We start from the raw sequence: 18526 nt of genomic DNA on the forward strand, positions 1-18526 counted from the left end.
CTCAGCTAACTAGCCAGGCTAGAGGCCTTATGCCTACTGTTTCTTTCCAGTGCCTTATCTTGTGTTAGGAGCAGCTTTACTCCCAAGGTCATGGGTAGGCAAACTAAGGCCCGGGCGGCGGATCCGGCCCAATCGCCTTCTAAATCCGGCCTGAGGACGGTCCGGGAATCGGCGTGTTTTTACATGAGTAGAGTGTGTCCTTTTATTTTAAATGCATCTCTGGGTTATTTGTGGGGCATAGGAATTTGTTCATTATTTTTTTCCAAAATATAGTCCGGCCCCCCACAAGGTCTGAGGGACAGTGGACCAGCCCCCTGCTGAAAAAGTTTGCTGACCACTGCCCAAGGTTGTGAGCACATTCCTAAGCGTCTACATATGAAAGAAGGCATGCCTTGCCCTTCTGAGATGTACCTTCATCTGTTGCTTTCCCCCTCAGGTAGAAAGGAATGCAAAGATATCACATGCAGTTGGGGCTGCTTAGGTGAAGAATAGGTAATGAAGGAAAGATCGTGTTGTTTAGTCGTGTCCAACTCTTTGTGACCCCATGGACCACTGCCTCCCGCAGTTTGGTCAAACTCATGTTGGTAGCTTTAGTATTGTGTTGTAACTTTAGATTGGAGTAAGTTTATGCATAGGTGTGGCTTTAATAGTTAACAGCTATGTATATTAAGGGACGCGGGTTAAATCACAGAGCCTAGGACTTGCCGATCAGAAGGTCAGCAGTTCGAATCCCTGCGACTGGGTGAGCTCTCGTTGCTCGGTCCCTGCTCCTGCCAACCTAGCAGTTCAAAAGCACGTCAAAGTGCAAGTAGATAAATAGGTAGCGCTCCGGCAAGAAGCTAAACGGCGTTTCCGTGCGCTGCTCTGGTTCGCCAGAAGCGGCTTATTCATGCTGGCCACATGACCCGGAAGTTGTACGCCAGCTCCCTTGGCCTATAGAGCGACATGAGCGCTCAACCCCAGAGTCAGCCATGACTGGACCTAATGGTCAGGGGTCCCTTTACCTTTACGATGTATATTAAGCAGGCCCCACCCTTTCGGGCATAGCTGTCAACTTGTCCTTTTTCTTGCGAGGAATCCTATTCGGAATAAGAAAATTTCCCTTTAAAAAAGGGAAACATTGATAGCTATGCTTTCAGGGCTTTGCTCAGCTTTTGGAGAGTGATCCCACTGAGCCTTTAGTTTCAAGTTATGTCATTAAGGTCAACAACCTATGACAGATTTCTTTTTAACTTGATTTGTAACCACATAAAGTCACAAACAAGAGTGCCGGAAAAAATGAAACGACAGATTGTTTATCTCTATGCCAACATAGTGCTTTACCTCATCAGTACCATTTAAAAGTAAAAAAAAAAAAAAACAGTGATGGGGTGAGGGTGGAGGAGGATCTGAAGAAGAATGTCGCATGGTAGGAGCTTTGCAACAGATGAATAATTTGGAACTGGAGTTCTGGATAGTCACAGGTCAGTGAGGAAAGCAAAAATTGTTGCAGTAACCAACACTGTATATAACAGAACATTGTTATTTATTTGGGTTGTGTGTTTTTTTAACCACCCTTCATCACAAAGCAGATTTTTAAGTTTTTGTTGTTTAGTTGTGTCTGACTCTTCGTAACCCCATGGACCAGAGCACGCCAGGCACTCCTGTCTTCCACTGCCTCCCGCAGTTTGGTCAAACTCATGCTGGTAGCTTTGAGAACACTGTCCAACCATCTTGTCCTCTGTCGTCCCCTTCTCCTTGTGCCCTCCATCTTTCCCAACATCAGGGTCTTTTCCAGGGAGTCTTCTCTTCTCATGAGGTGGCCAAAGTACTGGAGCCTCAGCTTCAGGATCTGTCCTTCCAGTGAGCACTCAGGGCTGATTTCCTTCAGAATGGATGCGTTTGATCTTCTTGCAGTCCATGGGACTCTCAAGAGACTCAAGTACGAGTGTGCCGAAACGTCACGGTGGCTTTTTGCAACATTTGCAAAAGGAGAAGCAACACAACTTGGCAACTGACTGACTTGTTTTTAATAATTCCTACCCCCACCTTCCCCTTCCCCAAAGATTACAAGGTAAAAACAAGGCTGAATATACATGATCAGCAAGATGGCAGCTTCGTGGATGAGTGGGGATTTGAACCCTGGTCTCACAGGTCCTACTCCAACGCTCAAACCGTTACACTACACACTCTGTGTGTGTGTCTTTTTGTGTATCTTTGTCCATCCATCTCTAAGCCTGCATTAGGGGAATTACGGTTTTTTCTCTCTCAGAGCCTGCATTAGGCGAATTACGGGGTGTTTTTTTCTCAGAGCCTGCGTTAGGGGAATTACGGTACTCGCTTTGCGGGCGCGCCAGCAGCTTCCTATAGGACTCTAGTGAGCTCTGGCCCCGCCCCTCCCTTGTTTTGATACGGCTGGGCGGAAGGGGCGGCCGAAGAAGTCTCGCGAGGGCGAAGCTCCCGTGATTCACGTTCGGCGCCGCTGCGTGATTGGCCGGAGGGGGGAAGCGCGCGCACTTCCAACGGCCGGTGAAGGAGGGGGGAAAAAAACAAAATGGCGTCGTCCGTGGCCTTCCAGCAGCTGCGAGACCTGATCGAGACGCAGGAGGCTTTGCTGGAGAGGCTGAGGCGACAGGTGGGGCTGGAGGCGCTCGGGGCGGCCGCGCCGTCTCTTCTCCCTCCGATAAAGGGTTGTGGGAAGGGGCGAGCTGGTTCCCTCGGCGGTGGCCGGCCACCGAGCTGGGCGGCAGCCTGTGGTAAACGTTGGCAAAAAGCATGGCGGATGTAGGCCTCTGCAGGCCCGCCCGCCTCTGGGGCTACCCAACACTCTGCGCACACAAATCCCTATTATTATTATTATTATTTGTTTAGACACTGAGCAAGAACACTGCCACTGCTGCATGTCCTACTTCTCGCCATAGACTGTAAAGCATGATAGTTTCATAAAACCCTGTGTTCAAAGGCAGTAATTAATAATAATAATAATAATAATAATAATAATAATAATAATAATAATAATAAATTTTATTTATACCCTGGCCAGAGCCAGGCTCAGGGCAGCTAACACCAGTAAAATCACAGTAAAAACATAATAGGAAAAAACCCAACCAATTTAAAATACAGGTTAAGATGCAGTTTAAAATGCTGCCTCATTTTAAAAGTAGCCCATAGATCAAAACCATAAGGGGAGGGAAACATAAGGGTCAGACTGAGTCCAAACCAAAGGCCAGGCGGAACAGCTCTGTCTTGCAGGTCCTGCGGAAAGATGTCAAGTCCCGCAGGCCCCTAGTCGCTTGTGACGGAGCATTCCACCAAGTCGGGGCCAGGGCTGAAAAGGCCCTGGCCCTAGTTGAGACCATTCTAACTACCTTTCGACTTGGGACCTCCAAAATGTTGTCATTTGTGGACCTTAAGGTCTTCCGCGGGGCATACCAGGAGAGGCGGTCCCATAGGTAGGTAGGCTGCTGAATACCAGTTTCTGGGAGTGCGAACAATGGAGGATTGTTTATTTCACGCCCTTTCTGCTGAAAACAGGATTATGGATTAGATAGGAGTTTTAGTCTGATCCAGCAGAACATAGGGAATTAAACATAGTGTGTGTGTTTGTATTTCCAGATAGAACCTCCAGCCTCAAAGGCAGTGTAACTTTAAAGACCAGGTGCTGGAGGGCAGGGATAACCATGTGGGTTCTCTAGAGCCATATGGCTGGCTGCTGTTGGAAACTGAATGGAAGGCTAAATGGACATTTGATCTAATCCTGCAGGGTTTTTCATTATTCCATTTGTGCCTTCATGGCTCTGAAATGGAAGCAATTGCCTCCAAGAACACAATGAGATTATATATCTGGTTTTATTTAAGATGGTTGCCAAATTAAGATTTCAGCCAGGACCCTCAACATGATGTAAGGTAAAGGTAAAGGGACCCCTGACCATTAGGTCTAGTCGTGACCGACTCTGGGGTTGCGGCGCTCATCTCACTTTATTGGCCGAGGGAGCCGGCATACAGCTTCCGGGTCATGTGGCCAGCATGACTAAGCCGCTTCTGGCGAACCAGAGCAGCGCACAGAAACGCCGTTTACCTTCCTGCCGGAGCAGTACCTATTTATCTACGTGCACTTTGACATGCTTTCAAACTGCTCAGTTGGCAGGAGCAGGGACCGAGTAACGGGAGCTCACCCTGTTGCAGGGATTTGAACTGCCAACCTTCTAATCGGCAAGTCCTAGCCTCTGTGGTTTAACCCACAGCGCCACCCGTGTATCTAAAATAAAGCACACCAGTCATGTGTGTAGTGCTTGTTATAGGAACCTCAAGGTAAATACTGCCTAGTGTAGAAGCTCCAGCTAGGGCAGACTGCTGCGACTAGGCTGCTGCTGCAGTTGCATGGCCAGCAGCATGTGATACTGCTGTTAAAACATCTACACTGGCTGCCCATATGCTACTGGAGCAGATTAAGGATTTTGGATTGATACACAGAGCCCTGAACAACTTGGATCCAGGATTGCCTGAGCCTTTATATCCTAGCCTTGCCCAGTTACCAACAACACCCCTACAGGAGCTCAACTCAATCAGACGTTGGGCAATTACTGTTGCTGGTCCCATCCTGTGGAACACTCTTCAAGCAGAGATTTGGCAGGCAACCTCACTTTTAAAGACTTTTCCACACCGACAAGCCTATGCAGTTGATTAAAAATTATGAAACTGCATCAGTGGCTGACATATAAGTACTTTTGTAAATAAAATTGTAGTTAGTCGTAAAATGAGCAGAAGCTGTAATGCAATAGCCATAAAACAGAGTGAGCCTATCTAGATAAAGATATACCTAGAGAGGTGAAGGTTTGGAAAAACAAAAAAATGAAATCGTGCCCCCCCAACCGTTTTTCTATTTGTTGTTGTTGTTGTTGGTTTGGTTGCTTCCAAAATGGGGGCAGAAAAATAGGGTGGGGTGGGTTTTCCACATTTTTTTCTTTTTTCTGCATGCTTTCACATCTTTAGATATGCCTAAGCCCACTGCAATCAGTAGACATAGATTGACCTAACTCAGCATAGGATCAGACTGCAAAAATAACTAATATACATTTAGCATTCCCCCCCCCCCATAGTAATTCTCTTACACAAACAACTAATCTATAAAATGTAACATTCTTTTAACAGATAGCAATGCAGAAAGAGAACTCTGTAAGCAAGGTGGAATATGAGGCTATTATAAGGAAACTTCAGGTATGTGGCCTTCATTTAATAATTCATTTCTGATATTTTTACTCTTTCTTTTGTTAAACATAATCAAGGCAGCAGTAGAGATTGCACATTCTCAAAGATTTGTGCAAGTTCCCCTGTAGACTCATGTCTTGTGACAATGTCGATTTTTAATATCAGAAGTTAGTATCTGAATATTTGAGAGTGAGGGGACTTGAGTGGTGCTGTGGTCTAAGCCACTGAGCCTCTTGGGCTTGCTGATCGGAAGGTCAGCGGTTCAAATCGGTGCAACTGGGTGAGCTTCCATTCCACTGTCCCAGCTTCTGCCAAACTAGCAGTTCAAAAGCATACCAATGCTAGTAGATAAATAGTGCTGCGGCGTTTCCATGTGCTCTGGCACTCATCACGGTGTCCCGTTGTGCCAGAGGCGGTTTAGTCCTGCTGGCCACATAACCCAGAAAGCTGTCTGTGGACAAACACCGGCTCCCTCGGCCTGAAGCAAGATGAGCACCGCAGCCCATAGTCACAGTTTGACTGGACTTAACCAGCCGGGGTCCTTTTACTTTACACCAGAGTTGTGGCATATTTTCTTTGCCTACTGATGCAGTTGAATATTCCTTTTTGATCATGTTGGTTTACCTGTTAGGCAATCTAATAACTTAGATTTTTCAACTGTATTCTAATTTACAGAAGGAAGAGGAAGAACATGCAAAGACGAAGAGTAATCTAGCTATGGAATCCGAACAGCTGGAATTCGCCCTTGGGGAGATTGATGTTCTGTCAAAGCAACTTGAGAGGGAGAAGCAAGCTTTTGACACTGTGTATGCTTGTAGATTGGTGTGGGAGTCTCTGTGAAGAGAACAGGCTCAGGTTTTGTTGTCTAAAAAGGGGAGTTGACGACGTGATAGTTACAGTCTCCCAGAAGACCACTGACTAGCCAGTTCCCAAGGGACCAGCAGCTGCCTCTCCCCCAACCTCTGAACAGCCATGCACGTGCAAGAAAGGAACAGTAGCAGCTCTGGAGAGAGGCAGCTGTATCTCTTTCTGCTCTTGACCACTTCGGGCCGTTCAGAGGCTGGAAGGAACGAGAAATCTGTATCCTAGCACCTGTTTTAACAACTGACCAGCTGCTCCCTGAATCTTCATTCTCCATTATAATCAGGTGCTAAGATTTAGCAACTGCTGGATAAGACCAGAGTATACAGCAGCAGGCTACGTGAGCCAGTAGCCTGAGTGAGCTGGAAGTAGGGTTAAATATTGTTGGGCGTGCCAGAATTTTCCAAGCTAAGAGGCTTGTTTGCTGCAATGCTAAGCATGTTTTCTCGTAATTACGCCCTCGTAAACATGCTTAGAATTGCAGTCATACTGCGTGCTAGCCCTAGAGCAGTGTCCTCTACCATGATGTTTCGTTCAGTTCCAGTTTTTTTATTCCCACCACCCAACCCATCAGCATTCTGTGCTCACTGAGAATATTCAAAACAAAATAAAAAATTCCTTCCAGTAGCCCCTTAGAGACCAACTACGTTTGTTATTGATATGAGCTTTTGTGTGCATGCTACTGGAAGGAATTTTTTAAAAATTTGTTTCGACTACGGCAGACCAACGTGAGAATATTCAGTCCACATTGTACTGTTTGGGGTTTTCCCCCTTAGGGCTATCTATCTATTTTTACTTCTGTAAATGTTGGTACTCCCTCAAGCCTCGTGTGTGGATGGTTATTTCTGTGATGTTTTGGTTATACAAGGAACGGATCCACACTCTTGAGAGTGAGTTCAGTATAAAAGAGAAAGTTTGGATCCTGTGAAGTGGTGTATGTGGATCTTTTCAAGTCACTGCAACAACATAACAGGCTTAAATAGGATCAGTGCAACATACACACTTAAATCTGTAGCCTAACTAGCATTGTTCTACAGATCAGTCAGCTCCATAATTACAAAGGTCAAGTTTCCAAAGGTGCATAAGGGGCATCTATGACTTCCTCCTGATCATCTTATCTGACAGATAACGTTTGAACTATTTATTCCAGCTGTATTTAATGGTATTGACATGTGTGAATAAAATGGTATTCCTTCTGTTGTAGACTTTCTCGGGTAAAAAGCAAAGTGCGGAAGGAATCGATCCAAAAAGACAAGCTGTTGAGCAAATGCGCTGGTAAATTCACTAGATTATTTTATCGTCTCAGACTGAGGATTACTTGAGAAATTAACCCTTTTAGGCACTTAGCCAGTGTGGTGTAGTGGTTAAGAGCGGTAGACTCATAATCTGGGGAATCGGGTTCGCGTCTCCACTCCTCCACATGCAGCTGCTGGGTGACCTTGGGCTAGTCACACTTGTCTGAAGTCTCTCAGCCCCACTCACCTCACAGAGTGTTTGTTGTGGGGGAGGAAGGGAAAGGAGAATGTGAGCCGCTTTGAGACTACTTTGGGTAGTGATAAAGCAGGGTATCAAATCCAAACTCTTCTTCTTAAAAGGAATGCCTAAAAGCCTAATTCAAAATGTATACTTAAAAATGTTGGCAAGCAGGCAAGCTTGAAAACAGGTACACTATAGATAGATAGATACAGTAGTACCTCTGGTTACATACTTAATTCATTCCGGAGGTCCGTTCTTAGCCTGAAACTGTTCTTAACCTGAAGCACCACTTTAGCTAATGGGGCCTCCTGCTGCTGCTGCACCGCCACTGCACGATTTCTGTTCTCAGCCTGAAGCAAAGTTCTTAACCTGAAGCACTATTTCTAGGTTAGCAGAGTGTGTAACCTGAAGTGTATGTAACCTGAAGCATATGTAAGCCGAGGTACCACTGTATAGATACAGATACAGATATGTTTGGCAGCAGCTCCCTATCGTCCTGCACTCAGGGGCATAGATGCATTTGCCTCCACTTTCTCTGCCCCTTGTGTATTCTGTCAATGTCATGGGCCCCTCATTGGTCTGGATCTGATTAGTGCCTAGATGGGTGACTACCCTCAGGCACTTAAACTGCCTTGGGTTTCATGCTGGAAGAAAGGCAGGATATAAATGTAAGAAAATAAATAAATATGTCTATTATTTTTTTTATCCTGGGCACAGAATTCAGTTTCTAGAGCATGTAGTACCTATAAAGGTAAATGGACCCCTGACCATTAGGTCCAATCGTGGCCAACTCTGGGGTTGCGGCGCTCATCTCGCTTTACTGGCCGAGGGAGCCGGCGTACAGCTTCCGGGTCATGTGGCCAGCATGACTAAGCCACTTCTGGCGAACCAGAGCAGTGCACGGAAACACTGTTTACCTTCCCGCCGGAGTGGTACCTATTTATCTACTTGCTCTTTGACATGCTTTCGAACTGCTAGGTTGGCAGGAGCAGGGACCGAGCAACGGGAGCTCACCCCATCGCGGGGATTCGAACTGCCGACTTTCTGATCAGCAAGTTCTGGGCTCTGTGGTTTAACCCACAACGCCACTCGCGTCCCTGTAGTACCTATAGCACTACCTATTTGGGTTGATTATAACTGAACCAGGGTAATACAGTTTGAGACTTTGCTGGGAATTCTGTGTACATTAACTTTGTTTTGTGCTCTTTGATTTTGATATTTGGAAAGCAAAAGCACAAATCGGTGATTTTCAAATTCCTCCTACAGAAATTGAGACCCATATTCAAAAACAGGAAGACGTTCTGAACTACAAAGAAAATGAGATCAGGGAGCTGCAGAACTTCATCAACAACCAGAAGCAAACATTAAAGTAAGTATATATTTTTATCGAAGACACTTTTACTAGATTCTTTGAAAATACGTAGGTAACTGAGTTAACTATTTCCCTTTTATTACTATTATTATTATTATTAAATTTATATATCGCCCTTCAAGAGATCCCAGGGTGGTTCACAGAATACAATACAAGATAAAACACAAGTAAATAATTAAAACAAAACAAAACAATACCCTCCTTCCCACAGATGCATTTAAAGGCTGTAGGATCTAATTATTTCTTTTCATTTTTAATCACAATTTTCCTCCACCTGACGCTTCCTCAGATCTTGGGGTGTGGGGTAAAATAGAGAATACTGCTTACTGAGACATTTACACCCTTCCTTTGGAATCACTGTCTAAATAGATATTTTTACAGTTATCCTCAAACTTGTTTCGCACTTGTGGCGTCCCCTCCTTTTTGGTTTGTGCGTATGCTTTCCTCCATTGCTTCTTCAAAGACAAAGGTCCAGTTTGGATTTCCCGATAAACTTCAAAGCAGAAGCTTTCACATCCATTTTAAAAAAATAATTAATGGCAGTTTAGCATTATGTCTAAACTCTAAACTGTGGTTAATTTTAATTGTGGTTTGTAGAAATAAACCAACCTCATAAACCAGCTTTGTTGGTTTCCATTCTTTCTGGGTTGCCGTGCTGCTAGTGCTTGCTTAGTACTGTTGTTGTTGTTGTTGTTTAGTTGTGTCCGACTCTTCGTGATGGATCAGAGCATGCAGGCACTCCTGTTTTCCACTGCCTCCCGCAGTTTGGTCAAACTCATGTTGGTCTCTTCGAGAACATTGTCCAACCATCTCGTCCTCTGTGCCCCTCTGTGCCCCTTCTCCTTGTGCCCTCCATCTTTCTCAACATCAGGGTCTTTTCCAGGGAGTCTTCTCTTCTCATGAGGTGGCCAAAGTATTGGAGCCTCAGCTTCAGGATCTGTCCTTCCAGTGAGCACTCAGGGCTGACTTCCTTAAGAATGGATAGGTTTGATCTTCTTGCAGTCCGTGGGACTCTCAAGAGTCTCCCCCAGCACCAGAATTCAAAAGCATAAATTCACTTCCATTCATCGCAACTGGGAAAACCATAGCTTTAACTATACGGACCTTTGTTGGCAAGGTGATGTCTCTGCTTTTTAAGATGCTGTCTAGGTTTGTCTAGCTTAGTACTGTAGTTGTGGTAAATGCTGATAATAGAAACCAGTGATCTGTTTGATAAGGCATGTGTTTCTAATGGAGTAGGTGGAATCAATAACTCATTTGAAGACCCCTTGGCAAAGAATGGGTGGTATCTAGCTAAGTTTTACTCAGAGTAGATTCATTGAAATTAATGAACATTAATCCATCAGTCCATTAATTTCAGTGGCTCTACTGTAAAAAAATTTCGTTGAATACTACCCGGTGAAATTATCATAGGAAGTCCAACATTCTGTTTTTCTTTATCAATTGGTTGTATATTGAAATGATTGTTCAGGAGTCGGCACACACATAATAGTGTTGCATTTATTTTCCTGATATTTCACACGTGCCACAGATCAGCAAGTACTTAGATGTCTATTTTCACAAAGAAAATTGCATGGCAAATGTTCTTACAATGTGCTTTCTGGTTTTTGTTGTTGTGTTTTGCAGGAAGCAAGCATCTGAATTCAAGATACAAAAACAACAGGAAAGTTACATAGCAAAAGTGCTTGGGAGAAAGAACAAAAAGGATTTGAAATAACCGTAGAAGCATTCCCTTAAGTCACTTGATTCTAATCTTACTCTTTGATGTGTTGAAATAAAAAACGAACTTCTAAGTTTTTCCACCAAGAAATCACTCTGCCTGTAATTTAAGTGAGATATTCACCTCTAAATGCCAACTCTCCCTACTTCTTTCTGTTCAGTGGGACCAATGTTGGATGTATGAATTACTGTACATCTTTAGGTGGACAAAGACTACTGCATTGGATTCTGTATATTTAAGCATAAGGTACCATCTTTTTCATCTGGATAGGAAAGGCAGTCAAGACCCCAATGATCTTTAAAGCATCTGTGGGTTTTAATAAAATCACTACTACATAGTGTAGTAATTCAATAACTATGTATTTATGGTACTTTAATATGTTGTTCCTGGTGTGGGTGGGACTATGAGGTTACCATTGCAGCCATGTACATGTCTACTCAGAAGTAGGTCACACTGAGTTCAAAAGATGCGAAGGTAAGTGAGTAAAGAATTGCAGGAGCTCATTTCTAAGCTAGCACATGCCATTCAAGGCTGTCTATCATTTTTCCACTTTAGCTGTTTAGAAATATTTTCAATGGGAAGTGGCATCAAATGGAAGAGAAAAACAAATAGCGCCAAACAATTAAAAGGCTGCCACGTAGTATATCTTCTCAAAGCCACACTCTTCTTTCCCAACCCTGGTTTTAATTTAAGATGCCTTAGCTGCAAAGATTCCCCCCCAAAATGGGTCTTGAATTCAGCGCTGAATTTGCAGCAAAGGTTGGATAGGAACTCTAGCCAGTGGAACCAGGAATAAATTAGGACCCCTATTGCACCTAATGGGGCCAGAGGTAACCCACGTCTGTGCTAGATACTCACTGGCGAGGGAAAGACTCTTGTGTACATGCTCCATGGCAAATGTATCACATATTCCAGGATTGTGCTGCAGGCTGCAGTCCTAAACACCGTTGCTAGGAAATAAGCCTTATTGGACTCTCTGGAACTTCTGAGTTCCATGCATAAGACTGCACCAATCTTTACAGCTTCTCTTTGGCCCTTTCTGCATGATCTTTTAAAAACATACAGTTGTTAGTTCTTCTTTTATCCCCTTAAACTGGTGCTTCTTTTGTAAAGAACATTTATTTTCCAAACACTAAAGTACAATGTTTTGTACCTGGGATTATGCACTGCCAACTCTAGGATTGGTATATATCCTTTGCGGTTGTCCTTGTAAACTTAACCTGTTTATGTGGGTATTGTGGGAACCAATTATTGTGATGTTAAGTGATAGGTAAACTTTTTAGTTTGAAAACTCAGCTATGAAACTTAGTGCTGTGTGTGTATTTGTACAGCAAATTCTTACCTTTCCAAAAGCAAAATAAATACCCACTTATCTTCTCTGAAGCACACTGACTGGATTTCTTGTTTTTCTACAACCCTACAACCTTTAAAGCCCTAAACGGCCTCGGTCCAGTATATCTGAAGGAGCGTCTCCACCCCCACCGTTCTACCCGGACACTGAGGTCCAGCATCGAGGGCCTTCTGGCGGTTCCCTCACTGCAACAAGCCAAGTTACAGGGAACCAGGCAGAGGGCCTTCTCGCCCTCCCCATGGAAGGCCCTCCCACCAGATGACAAAGAGAACAACAACTACCAGACTTTTAGAAGACATCTGAAGGCAGCCCTGTTTAGGGAAGCTTTTCATGTTTGATGTATTGCAGTGTTTTAATATTTTTTTGGAGAAGCCGCCCAGAGTGGCTGGGGAAGCCCAGCCAGATATGCGGGGTATAAATAATAAATTATTATTATTATTAGAAGATTAAAAAAATAGTAGAAGAGAGAGAAAATAGATGAAGTACTGAATTGTATTAGTTCTTCCTTAGCCTGCTAACCACATGTACTTGTATGTTTCAGGATACATTCAAAAACATTTGCAGTGTTTGAAGACCCTCTCATGTAGTCTAATTTGAACATATCCAGCTGCCACTCACTTATGTTCAGTGGGATTCTTGACTTTGTTATCCCACAGTTTGCCTTAAAGGGAAGATTTCTTTTTTTAAAATCATTAAATTATTACTGTTAGGTCACCAACCTGGTGCTAAATAGGAGCTACTGAAGGGCAATTCCCTAAGGCATGTAACTGAAGCCTCAGTAGTTTGTCCTTTTTGTTTAGCAGTCAGTAGGAGTAGAGTTCCATACTACTGATTGTGCCCAAAAAATTATAATCTTTGGTTTTGATTTTTGCTTGCTGTTTGATTTTGTAGAAAAGATAATAGATTGCAGGGGGGCCCATGGAAAAGCAAGACTACCACATTACCTAATTCATACTGTGGCAGGTCAGATTTCATATGATGGCATTGGTCAGGTGTTGACAGTACTATGTAAAGGATAACATATGATTGCGGTAACACTTTATTCATAAGGGGAATACAGTACATCTAGCCAGACACAAAGATTAGGAACATTAAACTGTTAATTACAGTGGTACCTTGGGTTACATATGCTTCAGGTTACAGACTCCGCTAACCCAGAAATAGTGCTTCAGGTTAAGAACTTGGCTTCAGGATGAGAACAGAAATTGTGCTCCAGCGGCACGGCAGCAGCAGGAGGCCCCATTAGCTAAAGTGGTTCTTCAGGTTAAGAACAGTTTCAGGTTAAGAACGGACCTCCGGAACGAATTAAGTACTTAACCCGAGGTACCACTGTACTTGCAAGAAAGCAGGGGTTTTTCCCCAGCTGTGGACTGAGCTCATCAGTTGTTTTAAGGCTGGGCAGCACTGGCTTTTATTTAAGTAGTTTCTATACCACCATTTCACATATACAAAGTGTATCACAAACATTTTCTGGTTCTGGTGGGGTTACCTTGCCTACAACTCCTGGATTTCCTATTTCTTGTTGTTGTCGTTTAGTCGTTTAGTCGTGTCCGACTCTTCGTGACCCCTTGGACCAGAGCACGTCAGGCACTCCTGTCTTCCACTGCCTCCCGCAATTTGGTCAAACTCATTTTAGTAGCTTCAAGAACACTGTCCAACCATCTCGTCCTCTGCCATCCCCTTCTTGTGCCCTCCATCTTTCCCAACATCAGGGTCTTTTCCAGGGAGTCTTCTCTTTTCATGAGGTGGCCAAAGTATTGGAGCTTCAGCTTCAGGATCTGTCCTTCCAGTGAGCACTCAGGGCTGATTTCCTAGTGCCTTGTATATTTGCAGAGAAACAATTTGGTTATGAATGCCTGGTTACTTTTTAACACAGGTTATGGCCCCATACCTGGTGAGGCTATAGAGTCAAAAATTCTCTTAGAAGATGGGTAGATTCCAAACGGGAATGAACTAGAGCTGCTTGGTTCAGCCTCCGCTGGCTGATGTCCCGGACCTAGTGAATGCCTGGCATTTGGCACTGACTCCATCTGGAATGCCTACAGTAACGGGGAATCGACCCTCACAATTCATTTGGGTCTTGTACACTTGCACCTATACAAATAGCCGTGTGGGACTTTTCACAGTGTACTGTTTTTGAGCCCAGCTTTTGGCAACGTGCCTTGAACACTACAGGCACAAGGTTGCTGGCATCCGTCCATCTCGGGAATGCACCTTTGGGGCTGAAGTCAAGCTGTTGGAAGGTTGCGGCGGCTGCTGTGGCTGTAGAGACCAATACGGGAGAGACATGTTTCATTGCAAGTGGGGCAGATGGAGGCATTCAGTTTTGCTGCTACAGGTGCACCATGGCGTTCCTTCTCTCTGCATTCCTCCCAGCAGTCATTCCTCCTGTGGTCACTGCTGTGGATACACGACCCGATTGTCTATCTCCAGCCACTGCGATCACCTGCAAGGGATTCCCACACGGGGTTGATGCTGCCAGCATTCATGTCAAGTTTGCAGGCACCTTTGCAAACAAATAAATAGCTCACATTATGCTTTCAGTTTAAAGGGTTAATTGACACGCCACTTTTTCTGATTTTTATTTTTTAAATTCCCAAGACTTTAAATTTAGCTCCATTGGTGAACCGATCTGACCTAGCGTATCCAGTAGCTTACAGTCTTGGCATGCCCCCAGTGGATTAACACCTCCTGCTGTTACTTTGCTGATCTTTTTAAATAAATAAATTGGTTTACTGTAGTTTTCAGCAAGATCAGGTCATTGCAGCTTATTCTGCACATTTTTGATCTATCTGCAATGTCTTTGTTTGTGCTCCAGTTAAAGAATGGTTTTCTTTTGAACAGAAAAAAGGCAGGGGACTTTATTTATTTGACTTTTTAAATTTTGTGGATGTGGAATCTGGAAGGTTATTTTAGACTCTTTTAGAATCTAAACGCAGCTCATAGCTAAGAATTCAAACAGGTTTGGCACTCTCTTTGAGATCAGACAGATTGGATCCCTCTACTGCGAATCGGCCAGCTCAGTCTGTGTTAGATATACTTCAGCTACCTTGGCAACATTTCAGTTTTGTGATGATGTTTGGGGAGTTGGATCGATGAAGCCTTCTGACATTTAGACACTGAAATATTCACAAGAACTCACGTTGCACTAATAGTAGGAGTGCTCCCAGTGGTAATTTTAACCTTAATTTAGCAGCTGCTTGTCAATAAAGAGTTTTTGTTGCTGGTACTGTTGGAGTAAACTTCAACGCTCGGAAGTTATTTCAGTTTTTCCTGGGGGAAAAACCCACTGTTAAACTCAGTTTACAGGCAATCTTGGCTCAAATTAAACCCTAGTAGGAAAAGGAGAGGAAAAACTGCAGGAGGTTGCCGTTTCAAACAATTGATAGTCTGTAATTTTTGTATGTTTCAAGGGTGAGCTTCAAGTTTGGGGAGATGCTACTTGCAAGATTTTTGCTCCCTGCTTTGCTAAGTCACTTTTGTTAGGAAGGATGCTTGCTGTGTATATAAAACACAGTAAATAGAAGTCAGAATCAAGAATTTTAAAAATCAATAAAAAGAGATGAGAAAAACAAACACTAAAACTGACGTTTTAAAAGCAATTAAATTAATAATAACATTATCACCAAATCAGGGCATCACTGTTACAATTACGTTAATATGTGTTGTATATATATATTAGTATTAATCACTGTGAAGAAGAAACAGCCATTTTTTCCTCTCCTGTGCATTCTTTTTTCCTTTTCTCTTTTTTTTGCGGCTAGTGACAGTTGTAATACATTCAGAAGAGAAAAATATGGAGCTATGAGAATATGAAATCATTAGGTGACTGGGACCTTAATAAAATTTGACCTTGGTTTGTTGGCAGTTCATGCAATTCAAAATGAGCTTTTTCCTCATAGGAAAGTTAGAAAACGTCCCTCTAGGGCTGGACAAATCCTAAGAATATTACACTGACCAGAGATCTTAAATATTTAGCCCTGTGTTTGAGGGCTTTGTGGGATAATGACAGCACCTTGAATGGTGCACAGAAGGTTACAGGAAGTCAGTAAAAATATAGCTGTGCTTATATAATGCTGTTGTCAGGCAGACAGCTGCATTTTGTGCCAAGCCTGGGCTCTGAGCAATCCCGAAGGGGAGATCATGTAGACCACATTGCAAGTGTCTATCACCAAGGTTGTCATTATGTGAACGATTTTCGCAAGATCCATATCTGCAAACTAGCCAAAGCCTTCCCAGAGAAGATGCCGTGTGTGAAAAGCTCTGTCGCCCATCTCCGTTATTTCAGTCTAAGGGGCAGCCATGGATTCAGCAGGACACCAATCCTAAAAGGGGGCAGACCGTATGACTTGTCTGCAATTCATCTCAGACCCCTTATCTATCTAGTTTTGTTAAGTTGTGGGTGAACATATCAGACGACACAGCGATTCTTCAAACAGCTCTTGTTTATTCACAGGCCAGGCCAGAACTGGACTGAACTGAAGGGTTCAGTCAGCCTGCTTATATAGAGCTCCAGTACAACGTAACTGTAACAATTTTCTAAAACTATCCAATCACTGAACGTCACTTTCGATCCCTTATTTGCATAACTATCAGCAAAAGAAGGACAGAACTTTTTTTATGTACGCTACAACAGCAGCAAGAATACTCATCGCAAAGCATTGGAAGACACAAGATCTACCCACTCTGGAAGAATGGCAGATGAAGGTGATAGACTATATGGGACTGGCAGAAATGACCGGCAGAATCCGAGACCAGGGAAAAGAGTCGGCGGAAGAAGACTGGAAGAAATTCAAAGATTATCTTCAGAAATATTGGAAAATTAAGGAATGCTAGAATGATGTTGGATAGAAGTTAAGCGGTTTCCAGCTGTAATGTTTTAAGAGATATGAAAAATAAGATTTTGAAATAAGCAAAATTAATGGCGAGAACTAATAATTTGCTGAGTTAATAATTTGAACTGGAATATAAGGAAGGGAGGTATGAGGAGGTCTGGAAAATAAGTTAAAAGAAAATAAGTAAATGGAAATTTTATGTGTTTTTATTTTTTCTGTTTTTGTACTTTATGTATTTTTGTTGTTTTTTTCTTTTTGTTTTACAATGTATTTCTTCTGGAAAAGTTTAATAAATATTTATTTTTAAAGAAATATTTGCATAACTGTCTACAGTATCCCCCTGCTGGCCCAGGGTGAGAACTTCAGAACATAACAAGTTTGTCTTTCAATTAGCAGATTGCTTCCATTGATTAGAAGTGCAACCAGAAATGATTTTCCAGTGGTATCCTGACTTACCCCCACAAAAACTAAACACGATCTGCAGGGCAAATGTGCGTGGTGATTGGAAATGCAAAATGATAGGTGCAAACTTCATTCCTATTGTGTCAGACTTCAAGAACAGAGCTATTGCAAACTGCTCCTGGGCCTTCACACTTCAATCAGTTAGAGGTAAATGGGAAGGGGTGGGGAGATTTTCCAGCAGCAAATGGCCAGTTTCTGCTGCTGCTGTTATTATTATATATTAAATTTCTATACCACCCTTCATCTGAAGATCACAGAGCAGTTTATAATATAAAAACGCAGAAATACATACCATAATAACAAACGAAAACAGTAATCCCTCCACACACACAGTATTGTTGTGCTATCAGCTTCAGTCTTTGAAAGGAGACAGAGTTAAGGAGTAGAGACAGAAATAGAAGTCCGAAGCAAGCAGCAATAAAGACCACTACAATTACTGTATTATTTATTTATTTATTTATTTATTTATTTATTTATTTATACATACCCCGCCCATCTGGCTGGGTTTCCCCAGCCACTCTGGGCGGCTTCCAACAGAACACTAAAATACAATAACCTATTAAACATTAAAAGCTTCCCTAAACAGGGCTGCCTTCAGATGTCTTCTAAAAGTCTGGTAGTTGTTTATCTCTTTGACATCTGATGGGAGGGCGTTCCACAGGGCGGGTGCCACTACCGAGAAGGCCCTCTGCCTGGTTCCCTGTAACTTGGCTTCTCGTAGCGAGGGAACTGCCAGAAGGCCCTCGGAGCTGGATCTCAGTGTCCGGGCAGAAAGATGGGGGTGGAGACGCTCCTTCAGGTATACTGGACCGAGGCCATTTAGGGCTTTAAAGGTCAGCACTAACACTTTGAATTGTGCTCAGAAACGTACTGGAAGCCGGTGTAGGTCTTTCAAGATGTTCAAGGTGTTATATGGTCTCGGTGGCCGCTCCCAGTCACCAGTCTAGCTAGAAGACTGGAGGCACAGCAACCATCCCAACCACTCCAGAAGCAGATGTTGCCAGTCCAGATATGCTGCAGTGCAAGCAAAGATATTAAAGCAAGGGTAGCCAACATGGTGCCTTCTAGATGATGAACTACAAATCCCATCATCACGGACCATTGGCCATGCTGACTGGCACTGATGGGAGTTGCAGTCTAACAACACCTGGAGGGCAATGCGTTGGTTGTCCTTGGTCTAAGTCAGGGTTTCCCAAACTTAGGTCTACAGCTGTTTTTGGACTACAATTCCCATCATCCCTGACCACTGTTCCTGCTAGCTA

General features: G+C 43.3%; 1 protein-coding gene across 1 annotated transcript; it reads left to right on the plus strand.

Annotated features, from left to right (window-relative positions):
* Positions 1-2459: 2459 nt before the first annotated feature.
* SPATA24 (spermatogenesis associated 24) lies at positions 2460-11999 on the plus strand. The gene is made up of 6 exons (XM_081906640.1): positions 2460-2614; positions 5131-5196; positions 5863-5993; positions 7253-7323; positions 8791-8893; positions 10523-11999. The coding sequence occupies exons 1-6, from the start codon at positions 2534-2536 to the stop codon at positions 10611-10613; spliced, it is 543 nt and encodes a 180-aa protein (XP_081762766.1). The 5' UTR covers positions 2460-2533; the 3' UTR covers positions 10614-11999.
* The last annotated feature ends 6527 nt before the right edge of the window (positions 12000-18526 follow it).

This window comes from Podarcis melisellensis (genome assembly GCF_964234715.1).
Source record: "Podarcis melisellensis genome assembly, chromosome: 3".
Classification (NCBI taxonomy): domain Eukaryota; kingdom Metazoa; phylum Chordata; class Lepidosauria; order Squamata; family Lacertidae; genus Podarcis; species Podarcis melisellensis.

What these genes read in the sequence shown, in the direction of transcription:
- SPATA24 (XM_081906640.1), top strand. Translation starts at nt 2,534, where the DNA reads ATGGCGTCGTCCGTGGCCTTCCAGCAGCTGCGAGACCTGATCGAGACG. An exon ending in TGGAGAGGCTGAGGCGACAG is followed by an intron (nt 2,615 to 5,130) that starts GTGGGGCTGGAG and finishes TTCTTTTAACAG; the next exon opens with ATAGCAATGCAGAAAGAGAA. An exon ending in CTATTATAAGGAAACTTCAG is followed by an intron (nt 5,197 to 5,862) that starts GTATGTGGCCTT and finishes TCTAATTTACAG; the next exon opens with AAGGAAGAGGAAGAACATGC.